The sequence below is a fragment of the Rhinolophus sinicus genome, linkage group LG01 (genome assembly GCF_036562045.2).
Source record: "Rhinolophus sinicus isolate RSC01 linkage group LG01, ASM3656204v1, whole genome shotgun sequence".
Taxonomy (NCBI): Eukaryota; Metazoa; Chordata; class Mammalia; order Chiroptera; family Rhinolophidae; genus Rhinolophus; species Rhinolophus sinicus.
In genome coordinates, this window is record NC_133751.1 from 11,177,366 (window position 1) to 11,199,438 (window position 22,073).

Consider the following 22,073-nt stretch of genomic DNA (forward strand, 5'->3'; position numbering starts at 1 on the left):
GTAGCTTCTCAATAGAAACAGTCACTGGGTATACAGAATTTCAGAAAAGTGAGATTAATGAGTGTCAAATTGTGATTCTGCTTTTCTTGTACTGACTTTACATCTTTATCTTTGTAGTGTAAACCAGAATACAAGGTTCCGGGATTATATGTAATCGACTCAATAGTGCGACAGTCTCGTCATCAGTTTGGAACTGATAAAGATGTTTTTGGGCCAAGATTCTCTAAAAACATAACCGCCACATTCCAGTATTTGTATCTTTGTCCATCTGAAGATAAGGTAGACCTAATAATTTTTTAAAACTTGTGTTCTTGTTTTTAGTTTTATATTTATTTGAATCTACTTAAATGTATTTTAGATATTTGAAGCCTGAAGTATGACTAAAAAGATAATCTCTGTGAACTTCAAACAAAACCCAGTTTTTTCTGTAGTAGTCATGTATTTATCTTATAAAGTCCTTCAGGAGTGTTGTACTGTTGAACTACGAAAGGAGCACCAGCTTTAAGGAAGACGTTGGAAAGTTGAGTGATAAAGAAATTCGGGAGTAGAGAAAGGCAACTCATACAGTTGCTTATTCCAGAAGGAAGGGACCAGTAATTAATGGCTTTACCTAGCATATAGAGATGCAAGAGCATAAGTGGTATTCATTATCAATCAGACTGCAGCATTTAATTCTTCATGTATATAGCTGGTTTTACTATACATAGACTCCCATAAATGGGATAAATACGCTGGTAAACCTACTCAGAATAGTGAAGAATGGAGACATTTACAATAAACAGCATATAAATTTGAGTGTTGTGGATTCTTTGTTTATATTGGAGAAGTGTTGTTGTGAGAAAAACATACACGAGACAAAGAAGATCATTCCTTGAGTAGGAGATAAGAGTTGTAACGTAAATAACACATCTTACCTGGATCTCTTTCTTCATATTTACTGGTCCACGAAACAACATATCAATTACTTGCCAGTTCCTTAAATATTTTAACAGTTATAATCATCCTAAAGAAATTCTTCTTCACGTCTATAACTTGTTTGTTTGTTTGTTTGTTTGTTTTTGTCAGTGATGGGTTTCTTTGTAACCATAAATCAAATATAATGAAAACTTCAAATGCATTTTATTATTACAGTACATTTGATTCTCTAGGTTATGTTTCTTTTTTTTCCTTTCACTGTTTCTTACTGTAGATTACACTACTGAAGAAATGTTGATTAGAGTAATTTAACCAGGTTGTGATTCTGATGAGAGAGATTTTTTTCGTATTTTCTTTTGTAAGAGGTATAATAACTTACACAAATAATTGTTTTGTATTCATGTTTTCTCACACATGACAGAGTAAAATAGTTCGTGTGCTGAACCTTTGGCAAAAAAATGGAGTATTCAAAATTGAAATTATTCAACCTCTTTTGGACATGGCAGCAGGAACCAGTAATGCTGCCCCAGTAGCAGAAAATGTTACTAATAATGAAGGTATGTATGGTCAAGTGTGTCTGTGAACTTAGAAAATGGTATAATTGTTTTGTATATAAAAAGTTTGGGTTCTTATTTATATTGTTGGAATTTTTCCATAAAAAGGAAACTTAAGTTTACATCATGGAAGGAAGGTATGGTGTTTTGTTTTCTTTTTTACATAATTCTTATTTCTAATCAAAAATGCCCTCCTAGCACTTGTTATAGTACAGACTCTAATATCACAGTATATTTTTAGTATGTGTTAAATGGAATAGAATGTTATTTTAGTAAAGAAGCCTAGTGGAATTTAAAAAGGAAAATTCGTAAGTTAAAGGTTTCTTAGGCCTTAGTGACCTTTTCTTTTTTTAGGTTCACCTCCACCTCCAGTTAAAGTTTCTTCTGAACCGCCCCCACAAGCCACTACAAATTCTGTACCAACTGTACCACAGTTGCCCAGCTCTGATGCTTTTGCTGCTGTGGCCCAGCTGTTTCAGTCAACTCAAGGTCAACAGGTAAACTATTTATCCAAAGATTAAATTGTTTGCAGTTCGGTACTATTGTCAGTTCTTATTTTCTGTTCCTAATTAGTGAGCACATTCAAGAGAGGAAATAGTTCTACTTTTCAACTAGAAAAGCCTGACAAGAAAGGTAATGGCATAGGGGTAACGGGAAAATGTGGACAGGTGAAAAGCAAGGGAACAACACACTAAGAATTAGCAATACCCCTTTGACGGGAACTTCAGAGCTAAGTGGCCATTGTTGTTGCTCACAATTCTAGCTTTTCTAACTGATTTCAAAATTATTTGGATTAGAGATGACTTTTCACATTTTTCTAGAAAACATATATTTACCTTACTTACTGTTTGGTGTATTTTCTCTTCTTCGTGACCATTAGTTTCTTACCATTGAGGTTGTCAACATACATTTTTAACTTTAAGTGATAGACATTGTATCCCTGATATGTTTATTCACAACAGACTTAACCATTACAAAAATGTTGATTCTTTTTTCTAGTGTACTCTGCCTGTATGCGATTTTGAGTCACCTTTGAGGTTTTTTATGTTTGTTTGTTTTTTGGTTTTTTGTAAAATATCTTGATACAATGATTGTACTTTGTTATGTGGTTTATCAGTTTTCCCGTTCTTTAAGCTTCAGCAGATCCTGCAGACTTTTCAACAGCCTCCAAAACCACAGTCTCCTGCTGTAGATAACGCTGTGATGGCTCAGGTTCAGGCTATCACCGCTCAGTTAAAGGCAGCTCCGACACAACCACCTGAACAAAAAACTACATTTGACAAGGTGCGTTTCTGTCACATAACCCACCACACTATTTATGTCACTCATCTGGGGGTGTGGAAGTTAGCTCTTTTCTAGCCTCTCTGTGCATTGTTTATTTGTTGTTTTGTGATTTGAGGGATTTCCTCCCTCAACATCAAAACATTGATTATTTTTTTTCTGGTTATAAATGTAACATACTCATCGCAAAAATTTTCAGTAAAAAAAATACAAAGGAAAAGTAAACGGGAGTATATTCACCATTAACCCCCATATTTGGAGATAGCTACTATAATATTTTGCTGTACATCTTTTCAGAATTAATTTCCTGTGGATCTATGCTTTTATTTGGTCATACACACACACACACACACACACACACACACACAGAGTTTGTATCTGGTTTGTTTTGATCTTAATCCTCTTACCTCGTTATTGTTGTGGTTGTTAAGGTTAATAGATTTAGATCTATGTTTTTACTGAGTGTTTCTTAGACATTTTCCTTTTGTGGACACAACACAGTTTAGCCCTTCCCATAATGAAAGACATTTAAATTACTTCTCATTTTTTGCTGTTAAACTTTAGTTAACATATTTATACCGTGAGGGTGTGGGTTGGTTCAGTGTCTTCCAACTACTCTGTTAGGCAATGTCATGTTTAAGGGGCTGCCACTAAGGATACAGATGTGCTGAATATGCACAGCTCAGAGCTGCTTGTTGAAATGTTAACCCAAACAACTCCACTCTTGTCTGTTTTATGTCTTCTCTAGTTATTGGGTTTATGGCTATATGAAATTGTATTTCATTTTCCAGATTTCACTCAAAAAAACACAAAAGTTTGAAAGTTCTAGAACTAAGTGATATCTTTTTGTTTTAATCATCTCTATAATTTCTTATTCTTTCCAGCATTCTAATTATAAGATATAATTACTGCAGCTAGTCCAAATTAAGAATTCATGCTGTAAATATTGGTTGTCATATCTTCGTGATTTATGAATGACTGCTGATTAAGGAATGTTGGATAAAATTTTGGAGTACCAAAAAAGCACATGCATAAGGGAAAAAATACAAATAACAAAGTTCTAAAGTAAAAAGAAGCAATTTCACTCTGCTTTGAACAGATTTGTGTATGTCTTTTCAGACCTATTTCCATGCACATGTGAACATACGTTCTTACATATTGTGGTTTTGTTTATTAGTTTTCTATTTTGTGTTGTGATTAGGAGACCTCTCCCCAGAATTTTTCTTTTTTCTAATTAAAGTTTATTGGGGTGACATTTGTTAGTAAAGTTACATAGATTTCAGACATACAATTCTGTAATACATTGTATCTCACATTGTGTGTTCATCACCCAGAGTTAGTTCTCCTTCCATCACCATATATTAGCCCCCATTTACCCTCTTCTAGAGCCCCCCTCACCCTCTGGTAACCACTAAACTATTGTCTGTGTCTGTGAGTTTTTGTTTCTTTATTTGTCTTGTTCTTTTGTTGTTTTTAGTTTTATATACCACACATCAGTGAAATCATATGGTTCTCTACTTTTTCTGTCTGACTTATTTCACTTAGCATTATAATCTCAAGATCCAGCCATGTTGTCACAAATGGTCCTATTTCATCTTTTCTTACCGCCAAATAGTATTCCATTGTGTATATATACCACAACTTCTTTATCCATTCATCTATTGAAGGACACTTTGGTGTCTCCATGTCTTGGCCACCGTAAATAAAGCTGCAATGAACATTGGAGCACACTTGTCTTTATGGATAAATGTTTTCAGATTTTTAGGGTAGATACCCAGGAGAGGGATTGCTGGGTCATATGGCAATTCTATTTGTAATTTTTTGAGGAACCTCCGCACCTCCCCAGAATTTTAAAATTCTATGTTCTAGTAGTTTTATATTTTTGTTTTTTGTTTGTCTCTTTAATTCTTTTGGAACCTACTTTAGAATATGGTCCAAGATAGTTAAATCTTTATGTGTCTAGAAATAACCAATTCTCCCTATTTTTGTCATACACAAAATTCCCATTTATTTCTATGTCTATTTCTAGACACTAATAATGTATTTGTTTATTTCTGCACATAACAATTTAAGTACTTACAGCTTATATACCATATTTTATATCTAGGTGTTGTCCTCCTCCTTCCCCTCCCAACCCAAATTTTCTTTGGCTATGTATTAAGGTTCTCCAGATAAACAGAACCAATTTTAAATACACATACACACACACACACACACACACACACACACACACACACGTTCGCACAGAAACAGGAAGGAAAGGGATAGTCGTGATTTTTAAGTTCTTGCTCTTAAAACCTTCAACTGATTGGTTGGGGCCCACTCACATTATGGGAGGATATTTCTTTATTCAGAGTCTACTCATTTAAATGTTAATCACATTTTTTAAATGTCTTCGCAGCAACATCTAGATTTATATTTGACCAAAAACTGGGCACCATAACCTAGCCAAATTGACGCATAAAGTTAACCATCACAGCATATTTTTCCAAATGAACTTCAGCATAAGTTTTAGAATTTATGAATTTATAGGTTAGTTGAAGAAGTACTGGTAGCTTTTTATACAGAATCTCCATTTATTATAATTTCTTTTTTTATGTCTTGTATGTTTCTTGTTTCATTTATTCTTAGATGTTTAGTCATTTTCCAAAGTACTAGGTATAAATAATAAAACTTTAAAGGACATATCACATGTAAGATAAACTGCAAAGATCACAGGTTTTGTTTTTTTTGTAGACAATTTAGACCCGAGTGTTAATTTTGGCTCCTGTCACTATCTTGAGTTACTTAAATATTCAGTGTACACCTTTGCAAAATAGAGATGGTAGTAGCTATACTTTATTGCTGTGATGGTTAAATAAACTAATGTGTGTAAAACAGGTGCCTGGGCCATATTAGATTGTTCAGTTATAATTACTTTAACACATGTCCTAGAATTACATAGAAAGAAACACAAATATTGTCCAAAAAGGGGATTTCCCTTTATAATTTAGAAATCTGCTGTCTAGTAAGATAGAGCCAGAATTTCTAGGCAGAACTATCACGGAACACCACATTTAGGAGTTTGAGGTTTGAAATCCATGAGCAGAATGGACACAGCTTGAAAGAAGATTGCTTGTTGGATACCTGAGACTGATTGATGGCTTTGAGGTTGAAAAGACCAGTGTCCACATTCCAATTCTGCCATTCACTGACTGTACAGTCTTGGTTATATTTCTTAATGATCTAAGCCTTAGTTTTCTTGTCTGTAGAAAGAAAATAGATCTACGTCGCATGCTTCTTGTGATGATGAACTAGTATATGTAATCTGCCAGAACATAGTAGGAGATTTCATTGTGCTCCTTTCCTGCCTTCCTTTCTCAATAAATGGAGCTGTAATTTTTAAATGGCTCTTCTTCTAGATATGTGATCTTGTGAAGTGTCCTGATTCTTTTTATTTTTTAATGAAAGTTTCTGGTAATCTGAGGTGAGCTGTGAAGTTTTAAGAAAGAAGCTAGTATACACAGTTAGTGAGACTTATTTATGGCCTTCTGTGCCATTCTCTTTTTCCTTTTTATATTAGTATATTCTTGAGCAAGCAGCATGTGGACATTTTTCTATAGGCACTTATGGTGATTGTTAAGACAATAAAATGTACACACATTACCATGTGTGCAAACTTCCAGAAGTTTTTAGTCTAGGCACATGGCTATTTTAGTAAAATATTTATGTTGCTAAATTAATAATAAAGTAAGCATATAGAAAATAGAAAGAAAACACTACATTTATAATTGGGGAAGAAAAGCAGAACAAAAAAATTGTCTTTTCCAAATGAGGTTTGTACATGATGGCATGGTGGGATTCTAGATGATGATATGAACATCTGTTGTCCTTACAAAGTTTTGTGCACTGAATCACAGTCGAAATTTTAAAATGGAATATTGACATACCTATTCCAGAAGCTACTTGACAGATTTGATTATGACGATGAGCCAGAAGCTGTGGAAGAATCCAAGAAAGAAGATGCCGCTGCTACCACAGCTGCCACTGCTGTTGCTGCTCCCGTGCCCGCTGCGGTCGCCCCTGCCACCTCTCCTCCGCAGGCGCCCTTGTAAGTTTCTATCTGATTCCTCCCTGGATATAGAGTTGGTAATCTTTGTAAGGCACAGTGTAAGGAACGTTTAGTGACAAAGTCCTTTTTCATAGAGTCGTTCTTTTAAGTTGTGATATTTTGGGTTTTCTCCCAAATTGGAAGGGCATCCCATGAGATTCACAATAAGAAAATGCGTTTTATTTTTGGAATAATGCTGAGTGTATAAGTTACTATATAGGCAAATATATGATTCAGTAACGTTGATTATTAATGACTCCTGAACATCATTCTTTATGCTTCTGTAGTATAAGTGTGGTTGAGAATTTCATGTGTTTTGAATGGGTAAAAGGCTTGCTCATCTTTCTTTAGTGGATTTCCTGGAGATGGCATGCAGCAACCAGCATATACCCAGCATCAAAATATGGATCAGTTTCAACCTCGAATGATGGCGATACAGCCGGAGCCAGTACACCATCAGGTACAGAATGTTGTTCTTACCACTGTTTTAGTGACTGAAGACAGTCATTAGAGCATATGGGTTGCTTTTCACAGACCACTATTATTTAGCTGTGGGATCGAAAGCTGTTGAGTACATAATGATTTGAGTTGCTTTTTGCTTTAATTAAAACAAGGATGCTAAATATTAGAGATTATGGCTCTATTTTAGGGAACTGGCCTGTTTAGTTCTATAGTTCTTTCCCTTGCAAAGATCCCGTTTGGTAAATGTTGTGTGATTAGATGCTTTAGTGATCTTTCAGCTCTCAACATTCGGGACTGTAGTTTGAAATCTGTAGTGAAAGGAGAATAGCACACAGGCAAATTGCAGGAAGTTAGTAGAGATTTGTTCATTGGATTTATTTTAGTAAATCCTCTAATTCAGAGTTTCCTAAACTTGACAATGCATCCAAGTTAATGGGGGCGGGAAGGGGCATTTAAAACAATACAAACCCAGTGCTACAATCAATCTAGAGTATTTTTTTAATTGTGTAGTGATTCTGTTGTACCACCAGCCTTGGGAAATAATGCTTTATAGCCTTAGTTTAGAAAGGGTTGTAAGAAATGTGTTTAAACTATATTCATTTTCTTTTCCATATCATTTTCAGTCTATTCTGTACATTTCGTAATAAGAAATTGATACTGTGATTTTAGTAACTTGTTGATGAAGTTTGAAAAGTCTTTTATAAGCTGGTTTAAAATATGAAGAAAACCTATGAACTTATTTCTAAATGTTTAACAATTACTGAAAGTTTATAAATAATTTAGGAAGACTACTCTTGTGACATAATTATATTTTTAATTGTACTGGCATTGGAATAGCACATGCAGAAATATGTTAGGTTGTTGTCATTATTATATTTTAAAATCCTAAAAGTAGATATGTTAGTTGAAAGTCCCCTTAGAGTAAATTTTAAAAAAATGAACCTAGAAGTCGATGCTTCTAGCCATTCTTTCTCCCAAAAGTCTTAATTGCCTTTAAAGTTGAAGAGAGACAATTTGCAATAGAGTAACTCTAACTTTAAGTTCAGTCTGCCGCATAGCTTTCATATAAGTGAAGTTATAAATCATAAAACCCAACCTGTGTATTCATAATTTTAAAATGAGTTACAAGATTTGTAACCTATATACTTGGATATTTAACAATTCTTTGGATGAAGATTATCTATGGAAATTGTTCATTGTTGCATGTCATTGTAGTTTTTCCTTGATCAAAATTTATTGAAAATATTTTAGTTTTATATAAGGTAAGAGTTTTTCTAATTATTTTTGGTAGTTATTACCTAAAATCTACTTACACACTTTTCTTTAAAAACAAAAGGTTCCACTTCCTCCTAATGGACAGATGCCAGGATTTGGCCTTCTTCCTACACCTCCTTTTCCTCCCATGGCTCAGTCTGTGATTCCTCCAACTCCAGCCGTACAGCAGCCTTTCCAAGCTGCTTTTCAGGCACAAAATGAACCACTTACGCAGAAGGCACATCAGGTAAAACATCATTCTCGATGGTTGATTATTGTACTGGTTGCCTTGACTTGAGTGCAGATTCCTGCCTATTTGCTCCTTATCTTCATTTTTGAAAAATGAAGACAGTTACCTTAAGCACATATTAATCCTCTCTGTTCCCATTTTTCATCTGGGAAATGGACATAATATTGTCGATTTCATAAGGTTCTTGAGGATTGAGGCAGTATAGAATGCCTATTTCACCATTTTAGGTGATGGTTTATTAAAACAGTAGGTAACCTATACGAAGCAATTTCCAGAAGTGGAGTACTTCTAATCTTATAAACCACATAAAAAAATTTTTTCCCACTGAAGGCCAGTCATTATTAAACAAGTAATTCAGTCTCAAGTAACCAAAAGAACCGTTTCAGGGAGATTTGAAGTTTAGTGGGTTTTAGATTTTGTCCTCTTGACATTATTTATAATTTCCACTTTTCTCATGTAATGATTGGTGGTTGTTTGTTTGTTTGTTTGTTTGTTTTTTAAAGGAAATGGAGGTAGAACAACCTTGTATTCAAGAAGTTAAGCGGCATATGTCTGACAACAGAAAGTCGCGATCTAGGTCAGCATCCAGGTAATTTATAGAAAATGGTATTCCAATCCTATATGTCTTAGGAGACATAGAGATTAAAGTCAAGCTGGATTGTTTTCAGATATGCAGTGTTAATAAAATAACACTTGGTATGTCTGTTTGTGGATTGGGGGCAGTATTAATTTTCAACAAATTCTAAGGTCATCTTACCCACATTTTTTCCCTTTGACTTGCTCTAATGGCTACATACAGGTAGACATTATACATGAAATTATAAGAGTTATATACTGTGTTTCCCCAAAAATAAGACCTAGCCAGACAATCAGCTGTAGTGCGTCTTTTGGAGCAAAAATTAATATAAGTCCCGGTATTATATCATATCATATATTATATAAGACCTTGTCTTATAGTAAAATAAGACTGGGTCTTATATTAATTTTTGCTCCAAAAGACGCTTTAGAGCTGATTGTCCTGCTAGGTCTTATTTTTGGGGAAACACAGTACTAATAATTCTTATAATAGTAATCAAAATTTCTGTACAAGTTTATCAGCCAACAAAGTGGAAAGATGATCAGTACTATAATCAGATTACATTTTTAATTGCTGCAGAACAGAAGACTTTACTGAGAAGAGAGATAACAGTAGTTGCAGTATATCTCAATGGTGGCAATTAGCATCTGACACTACAAAGATGTAATTTAGTATAGTACCAGAGGTATCGAAGATGAGAGGTACTTTTGTAAGCTGGCAACCTTCTTTATCTCATTTAAAATATGTGCATGCTTTCTAACTTTGAACACATTAATCTTTAGAATGAATTCCCTGCTATCAAATTCTTATATATCCAAACATTAAATTACCTACTTGTATTTTTTTCTGATTAATACATGCTTACATTTGAAAAAATTTTTTTATGTTCTATCCATTCTCCTTCCTCCTGAAAACATTAGGTCACCAAAAAGAAGGCGCTCTCGATCTGGTTCTAGATCTCGGAGGTCTCGTCATCGACGTTCTAGATCTCGGTCCAGAGATAGACGTCGGCACTCTCCTAGATCTCGATCCCAAGAAAGACGGGATCGAGAAAAAGAAAGAGAACGCCGACAAAAGGGCCTTCCTCCAATCAAATCAGAAACTGCGAGTGGTAAATTAGCCTTTACATTCAAACTTCCTACATTAGTTTTTTCGTGTCATGGGTTTAAACTGTTTTATAGCTTTTAGCAAAATACTGTTTTATCACATCTTATTTGTTTGGTGTATACCCTTGGATTGCTTTTCTATGTCAAACCAGCTGTAAAGCAGCGATAAGGAGTGAAACAGTAACAGTATTGAATAATAGTGTGTTTTAAATTTAATGTGTGAAATATAGTCATTAACTAGCTCTCCTGTATACAATGAAAGGGGGTATTTCCCCCATAATAACTAATATCCTCTTTTATAAAGATTAACAATTTACAGACTACATTACACAGACTAAAGAGATTATTTCCTGAATCTCATGTTGTGTTTAGAAAGTTTATAAGGTGTACTATAGTCCATGGCTATTATTGAAATTTTAATTTCTATGACTAGGGCATATATGAGATTTCTGGAAGGCTTATTACCTAGGGCACAACGTAAGAGAAAAACCATATACACTTAACAGTTGGAAAAGGACAACTACATATAATGAGCAAAAAACAAAAGCACTGAATTGGTTGGTGATCAGGAGAGTTGGGATCAAGTGTTAGATCTGGCCCCAAAAAGGCCAGTTTTTTTTTTCCATCTCTTATGCATATTCACTATCCTGGTTTCATTTCTTGAAGTACTAGCACAGTTTTCTGGAATTTCTTAAATGTATGTGGAATCACTACTTGAACTTGAGGTATCATAATGTCACTTAGGCATATTTTCTACAATTTTTTCATGTAAGTTATAGTACTGTTCATTATCAAATGTGTATGTATATGATGATTTTATTTTAAGTTTGTAGTACTACACTCTGGGTGGGACAGCTGGACAAAAGGACTACTCAGCAGGATGTTGCCGGTCTCTTAGAAGAGTTTGGTCCAATTGAATCAATTAATGTGAGTGTTCATTAAATGATTTAATGACAGTGGACAGATGTGATTGTCATTTTACCAAATTAAGGACTTGAGACCTAAGTCAAAATTTGCCCAGGTTTGTGGATATGACTAGAGTTTAGGTGTTGTGAGTCCATGTGTAGCGTTTTCTGCATTTAACCATGTTTCTTTGATAACCAAGTTTAATTTAAAACGTTTTTTTAGAAAAGTTTTTATGTAACAAAGCTTGGGGAACTGTAGGCTCATTAATAATTGGCAGTTGAGAGCAAACTTGAATTGCCAATTTACAAATTCATTTAATCTCAGGTGATGGAACACTGGCTTGGTTGGGGAGGGGGTTATTTAGGGCTGTTGGTACTAGTTACTTACTGTGTTTCCCTGAAAATAAGACCTACCCCGAAAATAAGCCCCAGTTAAGATCGTCAGCCAGACGGACGCATTTAGTACGTTATGACAATGTTCCAGAAGATGACGTGACTGTATTTGAATAAATGTAGATTGTTGTACATGAAAAAATAAGACATCCCCTGAAAATACGCCCTAATGTGTCTTTTGAAGCAAAAATTAATATAAGACCTGGTCTTATTTTTCAGAGAGATAGGATAGAAGACCCAGTCTTATTTTCGGGGAAACACGGTAGTATTATATCTTGTTGCTGTTTGGTTTCGTTATCTTATTTTATAATATTAAAATGTTTTTGAGCAGATGATTCCTCCCAGAGGTTGTGCGTATATTGTTATGGTTCATAGGCAAGATGCTTATCGTGCCCTGCAGAAACTGAGCCGAGGAAACTATAAAGTGAACCAGAAATCCATAAAGGTACATTTTAATGCCTTACAGTTCATTTTTTTTAAACTGGAATTTTGGACACTGAGGCATTTCATATGCATCTTTTTAAAAAGAGGTTATCTGCTAAAAGTTAACGTAAAATTTTAAATGTTAGATTTGTGGTAGAATTTTCTTTGTTTAAAAAAATGTAGATAGAATAGTTCATCAAGGTATTTAAATGATTAGTGTGTTGAATAAAATGTCATTGAGTAAAATATTTTGTCATTCCAAAATTTTTGGATTTTCTACATTTTAAAGTTTGTCCTCTCATTTTAGAATTAACTATGAGAAATATTCAGCAAAGATAGAAAAGATATAGATACATGGGTGTTCTTCTCCTGAGGGGCCACAGTCAGTGTTTCCTCAATGTCATAACACTCGGTTCTAGGATTGTGCTGCAAAAGGATTTTGTCTAATGCTGAATAATTCCGAGGTACCCAAGACTTTTGAAAGTGGTCCCCATTAGGCTGTGTTGAGCATGGAAGTTTGCACTTTTTCTGATAAACTTTTTCCTTTTCTCTAACTTTTATGCTGGCTCAGTGGGTGGTTGCAGGAGTAGATAGGGAGATGATGTGATGCCAGTCAATTTCCTAGGACAAAGAGGGATAAAAGGGTAACCAGTTTCCTAGCGCCAGATAGGATCTGGGGGTGGGTAGCTAGGCCAGGCTGCACCCTGGCCTCCGAGTCGCAGTGATTAGAATGGTGGGGAGCAGTGAACTCTCAGAACTTACGACATTCTCCCTTCCTTTTTATATTTTAATTAATGATGCAATAGATTGCCTGGGCCTTAAACAAAGGAATAAAGGCAGATTATAAGCAGTATTGGGATGTAGAACTTGGTGTTACTTATATTCCGTGGGACAAAGTCAAGCCTGAAGAACTGGAGAGTTTTTGTGAAGGAGGAATGTTGGACAGTGATACACTTAATCCAGGTAAAGCAGTATTTAATGTCTTTGAAAATTCATCTATTTTCTTGATAGTGCATATAACAATATTTGTTCTTTGCATTTGGAGATTTTTCAAGTACCCACTGTTTACCAGTCTCTCCATTATAAACTGAGAAAATGGTGAATAAGACAAATGTAGTCTTTGCTGTTATGCAACTTATATTAAGCGGGAGAGATGCAAATAAAATAATTACTAATTGTGGGGTTAATTATTAATTGCAATATTAAGCAAATCTTAAATGGAATTTTTCAGTGAAAACCTAACAGATCAAATGAGTCTTAAATACAGTGTTGATATTGTGTTTTAATCTAGTGCTTCATAATAACTTCTTTGAAAATGTTTAAATGTCCAGAGAAGCAACCGAAAGCAAATGTGTAAGACGAGGAGGTGCAGTTATTTGTGCTCATGAATATTAAAAATGCCAGATTGACAGTGAGGTTGCAGTGGGGGAAAGGGCCGCATGTGTGGACATGACCTGAGATTGGTAATAGTCTGTCAAGGGAGGAGTACAGGTGGCATGGCAAGTAGAGTAAACAATTAAAGGAACCTTTAAGCAGGAGTGATGGTTTGAGAGCCCATGGGAGGTGAAACAATGCCATGCCCCGCTTCCTCCCTCCACAATGCACAGTATCTTCACTTAAACAGATAGAGCTTGGTCTCTCTTCAGGCAAACAGGTATTAAGGGCCTACTGGGTGCCAGGCATTCTGGAAGGCTCTGGTCCATGATAAAAGGGAGTCTGCTCCTCCCTCCCAGGGTCTTTTGTCCAAACAAGACACTTGTGGTTTGGAATGTAGACTCTAGAGCCAGATGTATCTCTGGGTTGAGTCCCATGTCTGCCGCTTACTAGGTACGTGAGTTTGGGCAGATTGTCTTTATTTTCCGTGTTTATAAAGTGGGAATACTAATAATAATAGGAACTAGTTATAGGTGATTATGAGAATTCAATTAGTATATATAAAATGTTTAGAACTGTGCCCGGCACACGGTTATACACTTTTTTTTGTATGTTTGCTATTGTTGTTTGTTAATTTAACCAATATTTTTAAGATTTAGTATAGGCATTTCTTTAATAATCAGATTGTGGGGTTTTTTATAATCAGTATTTTAAAAATTATTTCTAGATTTAAATCACAAACCAAAAAATGGTTAACTTTTATTGTTAAATTTCTTTAACTTTCAGAATGGAAAGGAATTCCCAAGAAGCATGAAAATGAAGTTGCTCAAAATGGAGGGGCAGAAACCTCACACACAGAACCAGTATCACCCATACCTAAACCTTTACCTGTGCCTGTCCCTCCTATTCCTGTTCCTGCACCTATAACAGTACCACCTCCACAGGTAAGAATATTTGGAGCATTATTTAAACAAATTTTAAGACAGATCTTAAAATCTGAAAGATCTGTCTAAATCTTATCACAGACATGAGTATATAAATGTGCATTATTGTTTATAAACTTTTTAACACATTTTTAAATAATGTTAGTAAAACCAGAATATATTCATATTGCCTTACATCTGTCTAGATTATTGAGTGTCTCACATTATAATGTTTCAGACTTGAAATGTAACCCTGTTAGAGTTTCTTCTATTCTGCCTACTCTCATCTTGTTTCCTTATTGGATCTTTGTTCTGAGGGAGTTTGGATTTATACCTAATGAGCAGTGATTTTGGAGGACAGAGAGTTTCTAAAGCTCTAATTTTGGTGGTGCTATCATGAATTTTTTTTAATGGAGAATTGAGAGCTGTTGACTAAATTAAATGCCATTTAACGTGAAGGTATATTCTTATATAGAGTCTTAGCTGTTGTCATACTTCAGAAGCGAGAATCTGTATTCTGGCAGAGCTGGTATGAATCCCAGACCCTATTGTTTATACTCAGTGGTAGGAGTTTGAGCAAGTCACCTAACCTCTAAGCCTCGTTTCCTGTCTGTAAATGTGCAAATTCCCTTTCCTGGCTCTGGCTCTGGCATTTTATGTCACAGTTGTTTTGGATTAAATGAAATAATGTGTGTTAACTACTCAGCAGGTTTCCTATTAACATGATAAGAGTTGAACCATGAAAACCTTTTGGTTAAAATTATAAATACTTGACTCTTAGTTTTATATGTGAACTACTAGAATTTTCTTTCTTTTGGTTTTTTTACTAGACTTTTCTTGTCTTTCAATACCTTCTTTCCTCAGTTTCTAATATTAAATCTGATCAGATAAATCTGACTATCACGAAAGTGATATACACTTGATTTTCTTAATGTAAGAAGAAAATCATATGCTTTGTTACATATTTAGCTGTGATATTTTATAAATGAACTCCCTAAATTGCCACTTTTAGTTGACCTTTTTGGATATGCCATCCCAGTATAGGGGTTTTTTTTTGTTTGTTTGTTTTTTAATTAAAGTTTATTAGGGTGACATTTGTTAGTAAAGTTACATAGATTTCAGGTGTACAATTCTGTATCACATCATCTATAAATCCCATTGTGTGTTCACCACCCAGAGTCAGTTCTCCTTCCATCACCATATATTTGTTCCCCTTTACCCTCAACTACCACCCCCTCCCCCCAGTATAGGTTTTAAGTAAGATTCAATGTATATCAGCATTCATTTAAAGAAACCTGCCTAGTATGTTAAAATTGATCATACTTTTTTTTTCCAAACAATAGCTAATATTTATTGGGTGTTTATTAAGTGCCGGGCACTAACATCTATTAACTTTTTAATCCCCGTAATTATGTGAGGTTGGCACTTAACTATTTTATAAATGAATTAAACTGAGGTCTAGAGAGCGTGAGCCTACTGCTCACGGTCACAAAGCCAGTTGACCCTAGGACCTGTGATCTTAATCACTGTGAAAATTGTCAGATAGCTTTTCTTAGAGTTCTATTTCTCAAACTGAACATGGAACTTTTTTTTTTAAACATACCATATCCTATCAGAGCACCAAGAGATACGGGTGTAATACAATGTGAGTTTGCTGTCATAACGTAGAGAGTGCAACTTTGATATCTGTCATTTGGGGCGGGTACATATACCTATTTTCTATTTTTCTTACAATATCAGCACAAATTTAGAAACATGTATTTTTTCAACAAGATACTTTCTTCATCCCTACTCACTATATGGATAGCAGGGTGACGAGCTATGTGGCTTCATTTTTCTTCTTTGTAGGTCCCACCACATCAGCCAGGGCCTCCTGTCGTCGGTGCTCTCCAGCCACCCGCCTTCACGCCTCCTCTGGGAATTCCTCCGCCGGGCTTTGGTCCTGGTGTTCCTCCCCCCCCTCCTCCTCCACCATTTTTGCGTCCAGGATTCAACCCAATGCATTTACCACCAGGTACACTAAGTTGTTTGAGAAAACATTCTTTATAGAGTGTGCAATAAAATAATACAGTGTAAGTTGACAGTATTTTTGTTATTCTAGGTTTTCTTCCTCCTGGACCCCCACCTCCTATCACTCCACCAGTATCCATTCCTCCTCCTCACACACCACCAATAAGCATCCCAAACTGTAAGCATGTTTTTCCTTTGTGTTTAGTTGTCCTCTGGGAGTCGGGAGTAGGAGGGCAAATGGACTAGTAGTAACAGAGTCTATAGTATGGCGAGAGAATGTTGGCTGGGGAGATACTAATTATTCAGCTTCACATGTTGATGTAATTATATTCCTTAGCTACTATCGCTGGTATAAATGAAGACACTACAAAAGACTTATCTATTGGAAATCCCATTCCAACAGTGGTGTCTGGGGCTAGAGGAAACGCCGAGTCTGGTGACAGTGTGAAAATGTATGGCTCTGCTGTGCCACCTGCTGCACCCACGAATCTGCCCACCCCTCCCGTAACCCAGCCTGTTTCACTTCTTGGTAAGTTAACTTTTTTTATCATTAGTTTTTTCCCCTCTGCTCAAATTAGGCTTTTTTTTTAAAAAAAGAACAACGCTAATTTTGGTAAAATGTTCTGAGGCTGATACTTTTCTTTGAGGAAGGTCTTTCTCTTAAATCAAATATGTGCTCTTGGTTTTCACTAAGAGTAGCCCAAGAGACAACCTCCATGATGAAATCATGTTTGTTTGACCTGAATAACAGTTGGGTTTGCACATCTTAATTTGCTATGGAAAAGTGATTTGTCTCTGTGAAAAGGAATTGGCACAAAGTCCATGACTGACATAACCCCAGATGTCCCAGCTTTATAAGAGATAACATTTCTTTGACAACATAGTGTTTTTTTCCTCTCTGGACCAATTTTTATGCATCTAAAACTGCTGGACTTCAGTAGCATTCTCTGTGGGCTAGCAAAGAAATGATCTTCGATACATTGCAATAAAATGACTTCATTGTCCGAGTGACAGTTGCACAGCCTGAGGTAATGCTTCCCCACTGACCCCTCGGTTTTCTCCTGCTAGAATTTATCTGTTGTGCTCGACCCACAACTTTACTACTGTGATTAAGAGAAGTGTCATTTAGATTGTTTACAACTTTAATAATCAAGAGGCCTTACCCTTGCTTGCTTGAATTATAAATTAATACATACTTGTTATACTGACCATCTTTTAAATTAATAAATTGTTGTACTGGCAGTGGTATTATCAAGTATAATTAACACTTGATTCTCCTAATGCGTAGTTAATTTGTTCTTGGTATTAAGTCCTGTGAGTCCATTGTCTTTTTCAGAGGTATATGTGTGTACACGCTTGCTTTCATAATCAGAAATTTTAGGAAAGAACACATTGGTTACCTGTGAGATGTAGGAGTATGGGACATTGGTTTGTGATGCAGGACTTTTATTTTTCACCTACACCTTTCGGTACTATTGGAAAGTTTTACTTCGTGCATGTACTACATTTATAATAAAAATCAATTTGTTTTCAAATGGCATGCTGTCTTCTGCCCTTTCCAAGACTGAGTTTAGGCTGACAATAAACTTGATTTGTATTTCCCTTAACAAACTGGGTTGTGATTAAAGATGATTTGGGGTTAAAATTTGTCAGAAGTAGTGTAGCAGTAGTCATCATAATGATGGAAAATAATTTGTTTAATAAGAAGGTTGCTTAAGAGGCCTGCGCCCTAATGGAAATCATATAGTAGATGGAACATTGGACTAGCAGCCGGGAAACTTTAACATCTTTGGCTCTCAGTTATGTTTTGTCTTGTTTGTTTGTTTACTTCATATTTGTAATAAGGTGATTGCACAAGAATCACAGAATCTGATTTGGATAGAATTTTCTGGTCAATTCTTTTCCTTCACCCCACACTCCTGATTAATTCTGGTTGATAAGAAATTTTCTAGTCTAGCGTCCACAGATATTAGGCTATCTGAGACTATTTACAAAATTGTGTGCATTTGTGCTTTTTTCCGGGCTTAGTAAATTCATTGAATAAGTGAGAAGATTTCATATCTTCAAGAGTTTAATAACCACTACTTTCAAACAACTTTGAAGAATCAGTAGCCTGCCTCTGATTTAACATTTAGATCTTGAAGTCTCTGCTCTTTATTTCTTACCTCTACTGAAATGTATAGTTTAAACTCTACCTCTAGCGTGTGATACAAACTAAAACACAGATCAAAAGTTGGTGAGCTTGAAAAATAAACTTAGTACGGCTAAGCACTGCTAGAAAAATTTGTTAGCATTTAATGTTACCTCACATGCCTGTTTGGATATTCATCCCCCATCTCCAACAACCCCCCGAAAGAAATCTTCATGAGAGAGGGGCATTTGTTACACGAGTTAAATGGGTGGATGGCTGGTATTTCAATGCGTGGCTGTTTATACTTCACCTCTGATGAACGTTGTAACTTTTAAAACAAAATTTAGAAATTGAAGGCTATTCCAAATCTGGAAAGGTTAACATTTGACATAACATAAAAACGAAAACTTGTTAAAATGAGCACTTTTAACTAAAATGCAGTTCCAGTCATGAGAACAGGAATGCCGTCCATGTTCCTTCAATTAGAAATCTTGAAAAGAATATCCCATGAAATTTGACCATTTAGAGAAATGAGACTTTTTAATGCAATGTATGCAAATAATGGAAGACTTATCCAAAGGGCTCATCTCACAATTCCATGCTTTTGATAAAGGCATGTACTAATCAACAGCCTAAATAGGATCAGTAGTCAAGTTAAGGGTACTGTCGCTGTCAACCAAGTGATGGAATCCTAGAAGTACAAATGCTTGCAAGTTTTCTCTTGGTGCTCTAATGTTTTCTTTTATGATCATAAAAGGGAATGATGTGCTATACCGGAAAACTTAAAACCTAGAAGTAAGCTAAGGATGATACTAAACTTCAGTTTCTTCATCTGTAAAAAGGGGGAATAAAAATGATATACCAGGATGTCGTGATGCTTCAATGGGCTGACGTATGTAATTAACAACCTGCATGGGGCCTGCCACGGGGTAGGCTCTCAGTGAGTGGTGGGTGCTTATTACAGGTAAGGAATGTCACAGACGATATTTAGAATACCTGGAGAGGAATGTTTATATTTTGCAGTTCTAAAACTAGACTGTAGCTGTTTGTTCTAAACTTACATGTTTTGGCAGACAGAGGAAGCAAACTTTGTAGGAAAAAAATTTATCATAGCATAGTTGCCTCAGACCTTTTCGTGGTAGGTTAGACCAGGTCGTAAGTTTGCACATACTGAATTCCATCAGTTGGCTTACTGAGAAAATGTATGTGTTGGCCATAGTGGTGTTTCATTTAGATAGCACAACATGACATCTATTCTTCCCATTAATGATACTCAAATAGTTTTCTTACAGTGGCAGATGAATGTGTCATTGAGACTTAACCTGAGTTCTCAGATCTTAATTTCTGAAATATGGCAATAATATTTTTAAAGGGGCCAAACAAATGTTGACGGATCTCCCAAAAGTCTGTAGTGAGGCCTGATTGTACTGGTGGGAGGAGATTAGGGTGCTTTAAGGACTGTTTGGTTTAAATAATTTTCTGATGATCGGACTTAAGTGTGGGTGTTAGTCTGGGAATATGACTACATGTTTCTGGTGTTGGGCTAAGGTAGCCCACACTTCCAGAATTGTGGAGAACTAAATCTCCATCTTTTAGAATTTCTGATTCTTTCAGTAATTGATAATCTGAAAGTATAAAATTACTTCATGCACAATAATTGCCACTTGATCTTAAAGAAGTATGTTCTTAGTACCTCACATTCCATTATAGCTAAGTAGAACAGTGGTGGTTTTACAATAGCTAACGGTAACAGTCTACAACTTTGATCATTCAGAGAGGAATATTAAAGATGACAGCAATTTAGTTCATTCTCTTTACTGTATAAGTATATATGTTTACTTTTCAAAAACTTCTGTATGACATGTATCTCTAATATTGATGTACAGCATATTTTTATTAAAAAGTTCATTGTAAATGTGAAATTTGGGTTACTTTGGTGTTCCAAACAATAAAAAAAAATACACAAAAAATGTTTGTTTGTGTTACATATCTCTACTGTGTTACCAGTATATCTAAAATATCTTTTCAAGAAAAAATTACTCTAAGTTGGATTCATTCCTTTTGTGGAAAATTAAAGCCTCATTCCTTGCCAAATACATTTAATTATTAATATGCAGAGAATCTGCCCAGTTTTGTCACACTGCTATAGATGATGGTGAAATTTATAAATAAGAATTGAGTATTTGTAAGACTGCTTCCTACTTAACGCAAAATTCACAAATTGGTGGCCTGCGGCCTGAATTGCTAGATGTCCTTCATTCAGGCTTGGTGTTCATACATCCCTGCGTGGCCTCAGTGGGCGTCTGAGATGATGTTCCCAGATTGGGATGCCTTAAGAAATCATGTGAGCAGAATTGGTTTTTGAATTATTAAACTTCAACAGGTGCGCTTACTTTTATGCAGTAGTTTTATGATCCTTAAAACTGCCGAGAAGATGAATAATTTTACCATCAATTTCTGTAATTACTTTAAAATTAATATTTGATCTGTGGTCATTTTACTTAGCTTTGGATTTCTCTGCCCAGAATTTTGATTTTTTTTTTTTATAGTTAGTAATTTTTAACAATATTTAAATTAGAACATTAGAGCACCAATCTACTAATGTGAATAACATTCAAAGGAAACCCGAAGAAAATCCTAGAAAGTAGTTTTTTAATGATGACTTCTCATTTTTAATATATTTTTTTCTTATTGTGAACTTTACTATATTTGGTTATGTTAAATTATAAGCTGGAGGTATCTGCCAGGTATTTGATTTGCTACCCGAAAAGCCTGTTTACTATTTATCCTATCAAAGTGTTCTTCTCTTGAAAGCTTTAAAATATTTGAATTTGGTACTCTAAATATTGCATTGTTATTCCGCTAGTGTTTTGTAGTAGAAATGGTTCCTAAATGTTCATCACAGTGCCTTCAACTTAATATACAGGTTGTTCAGTAGATAATTAATAATAATCCACAACAATGTTTGCCTTGGACCTGAATTTATCCATGCATACACTATATTTTCTCTGAAGGTAAAGAAGCACTTCAAACAAAACATGGGGAAGGTCTTGCACAAAAACCTAAAAGCTGCTTATCACATTGTCTCCACCGCCCTCCAGCCTGCGCTTCCTGGGCTGCAGAACTCCAGCCTAAAGAGTCTCTTAAGTTTAAATCTCTGACAGATGTCTTTTGGGGCTTGAGGAAGGTGGGAGGGGCAGAAACTGGGCGCTAGGTTCATTTTGGTAGACAGATACTGCTGTGAACAATTTCAGGTAAGATTTTTTTCCAGCCGACATTGAAAATAAAATTCCCTACAGATACTCTCATTCAATGGTAGGTTAATTGTATATTTCAAACTTCTTGATTCTGATAGTGCAACTCTTAAGTCTAAGTCATAGCTGTTTTACTTTGCCAATTATAGTAAAATAGCAATTAGTATACAA

At 35.3% G+C, this 22,073-nt stretch overlaps 1 protein-coding gene across 4 annotated transcripts in view; it reads left to right on the forward strand.

The window, feature by feature from the left end:
• The window catches only part of SCAF4 (SR-related CTD associated factor 4), a 59,386-nt gene that overhangs the window by 24,363 nt on the left and 12,950 nt on the right, over window positions 1–22,073 (forward strand). Inside the window, exons 4-19 of one of the 4 annotated variants that reach the window (XM_019730173.2) lie at window positions 118–279; window positions 1,337–1,472; window positions 1,824–1,966; window positions 2,604–2,753; window positions 6,689–6,840; window positions 7,192–7,300; window positions 8,639–8,803; window positions 9,310–9,395; window positions 10,304–10,494; window positions 11,316–11,416; window positions 12,119–12,232; window positions 13,017–13,173; window positions 14,371–14,528; window positions 16,356–16,521; window positions 16,609–16,695; window positions 16,855–17,046. In XM_019730173.2, coding sequence (XP_019585732.2) covers window positions 118–279; window positions 1,337–1,472; window positions 1,824–1,966; window positions 2,604–2,753; window positions 6,689–6,840; window positions 7,192–7,300; window positions 8,639–8,803; window positions 9,310–9,395; window positions 10,304–10,494; window positions 11,316–11,416; window positions 12,119–12,232; window positions 13,017–13,173; window positions 14,371–14,528; window positions 16,356–16,521; window positions 16,609–16,695; window positions 16,855–17,046 — 2,269 coding nt within the window. The remainder of the gene's footprint in view (window positions 1–117; window positions 280–1,336; window positions 1,473–1,823; window positions 1,967–2,603; window positions 2,754–6,688; window positions 6,841–7,191; window positions 7,301–8,638; window positions 8,804–9,309; window positions 9,396–10,303; window positions 10,495–11,315; window positions 11,417–12,118; window positions 12,233–13,016; window positions 13,174–14,370; window positions 14,529–16,355; window positions 16,522–16,608; window positions 16,696–16,854; window positions 17,047–22,073) is intronic. The other 3 variants (XM_019730175.2, XM_019730174.2, XM_074326145.1) reach the window with 3 other exon arrangements.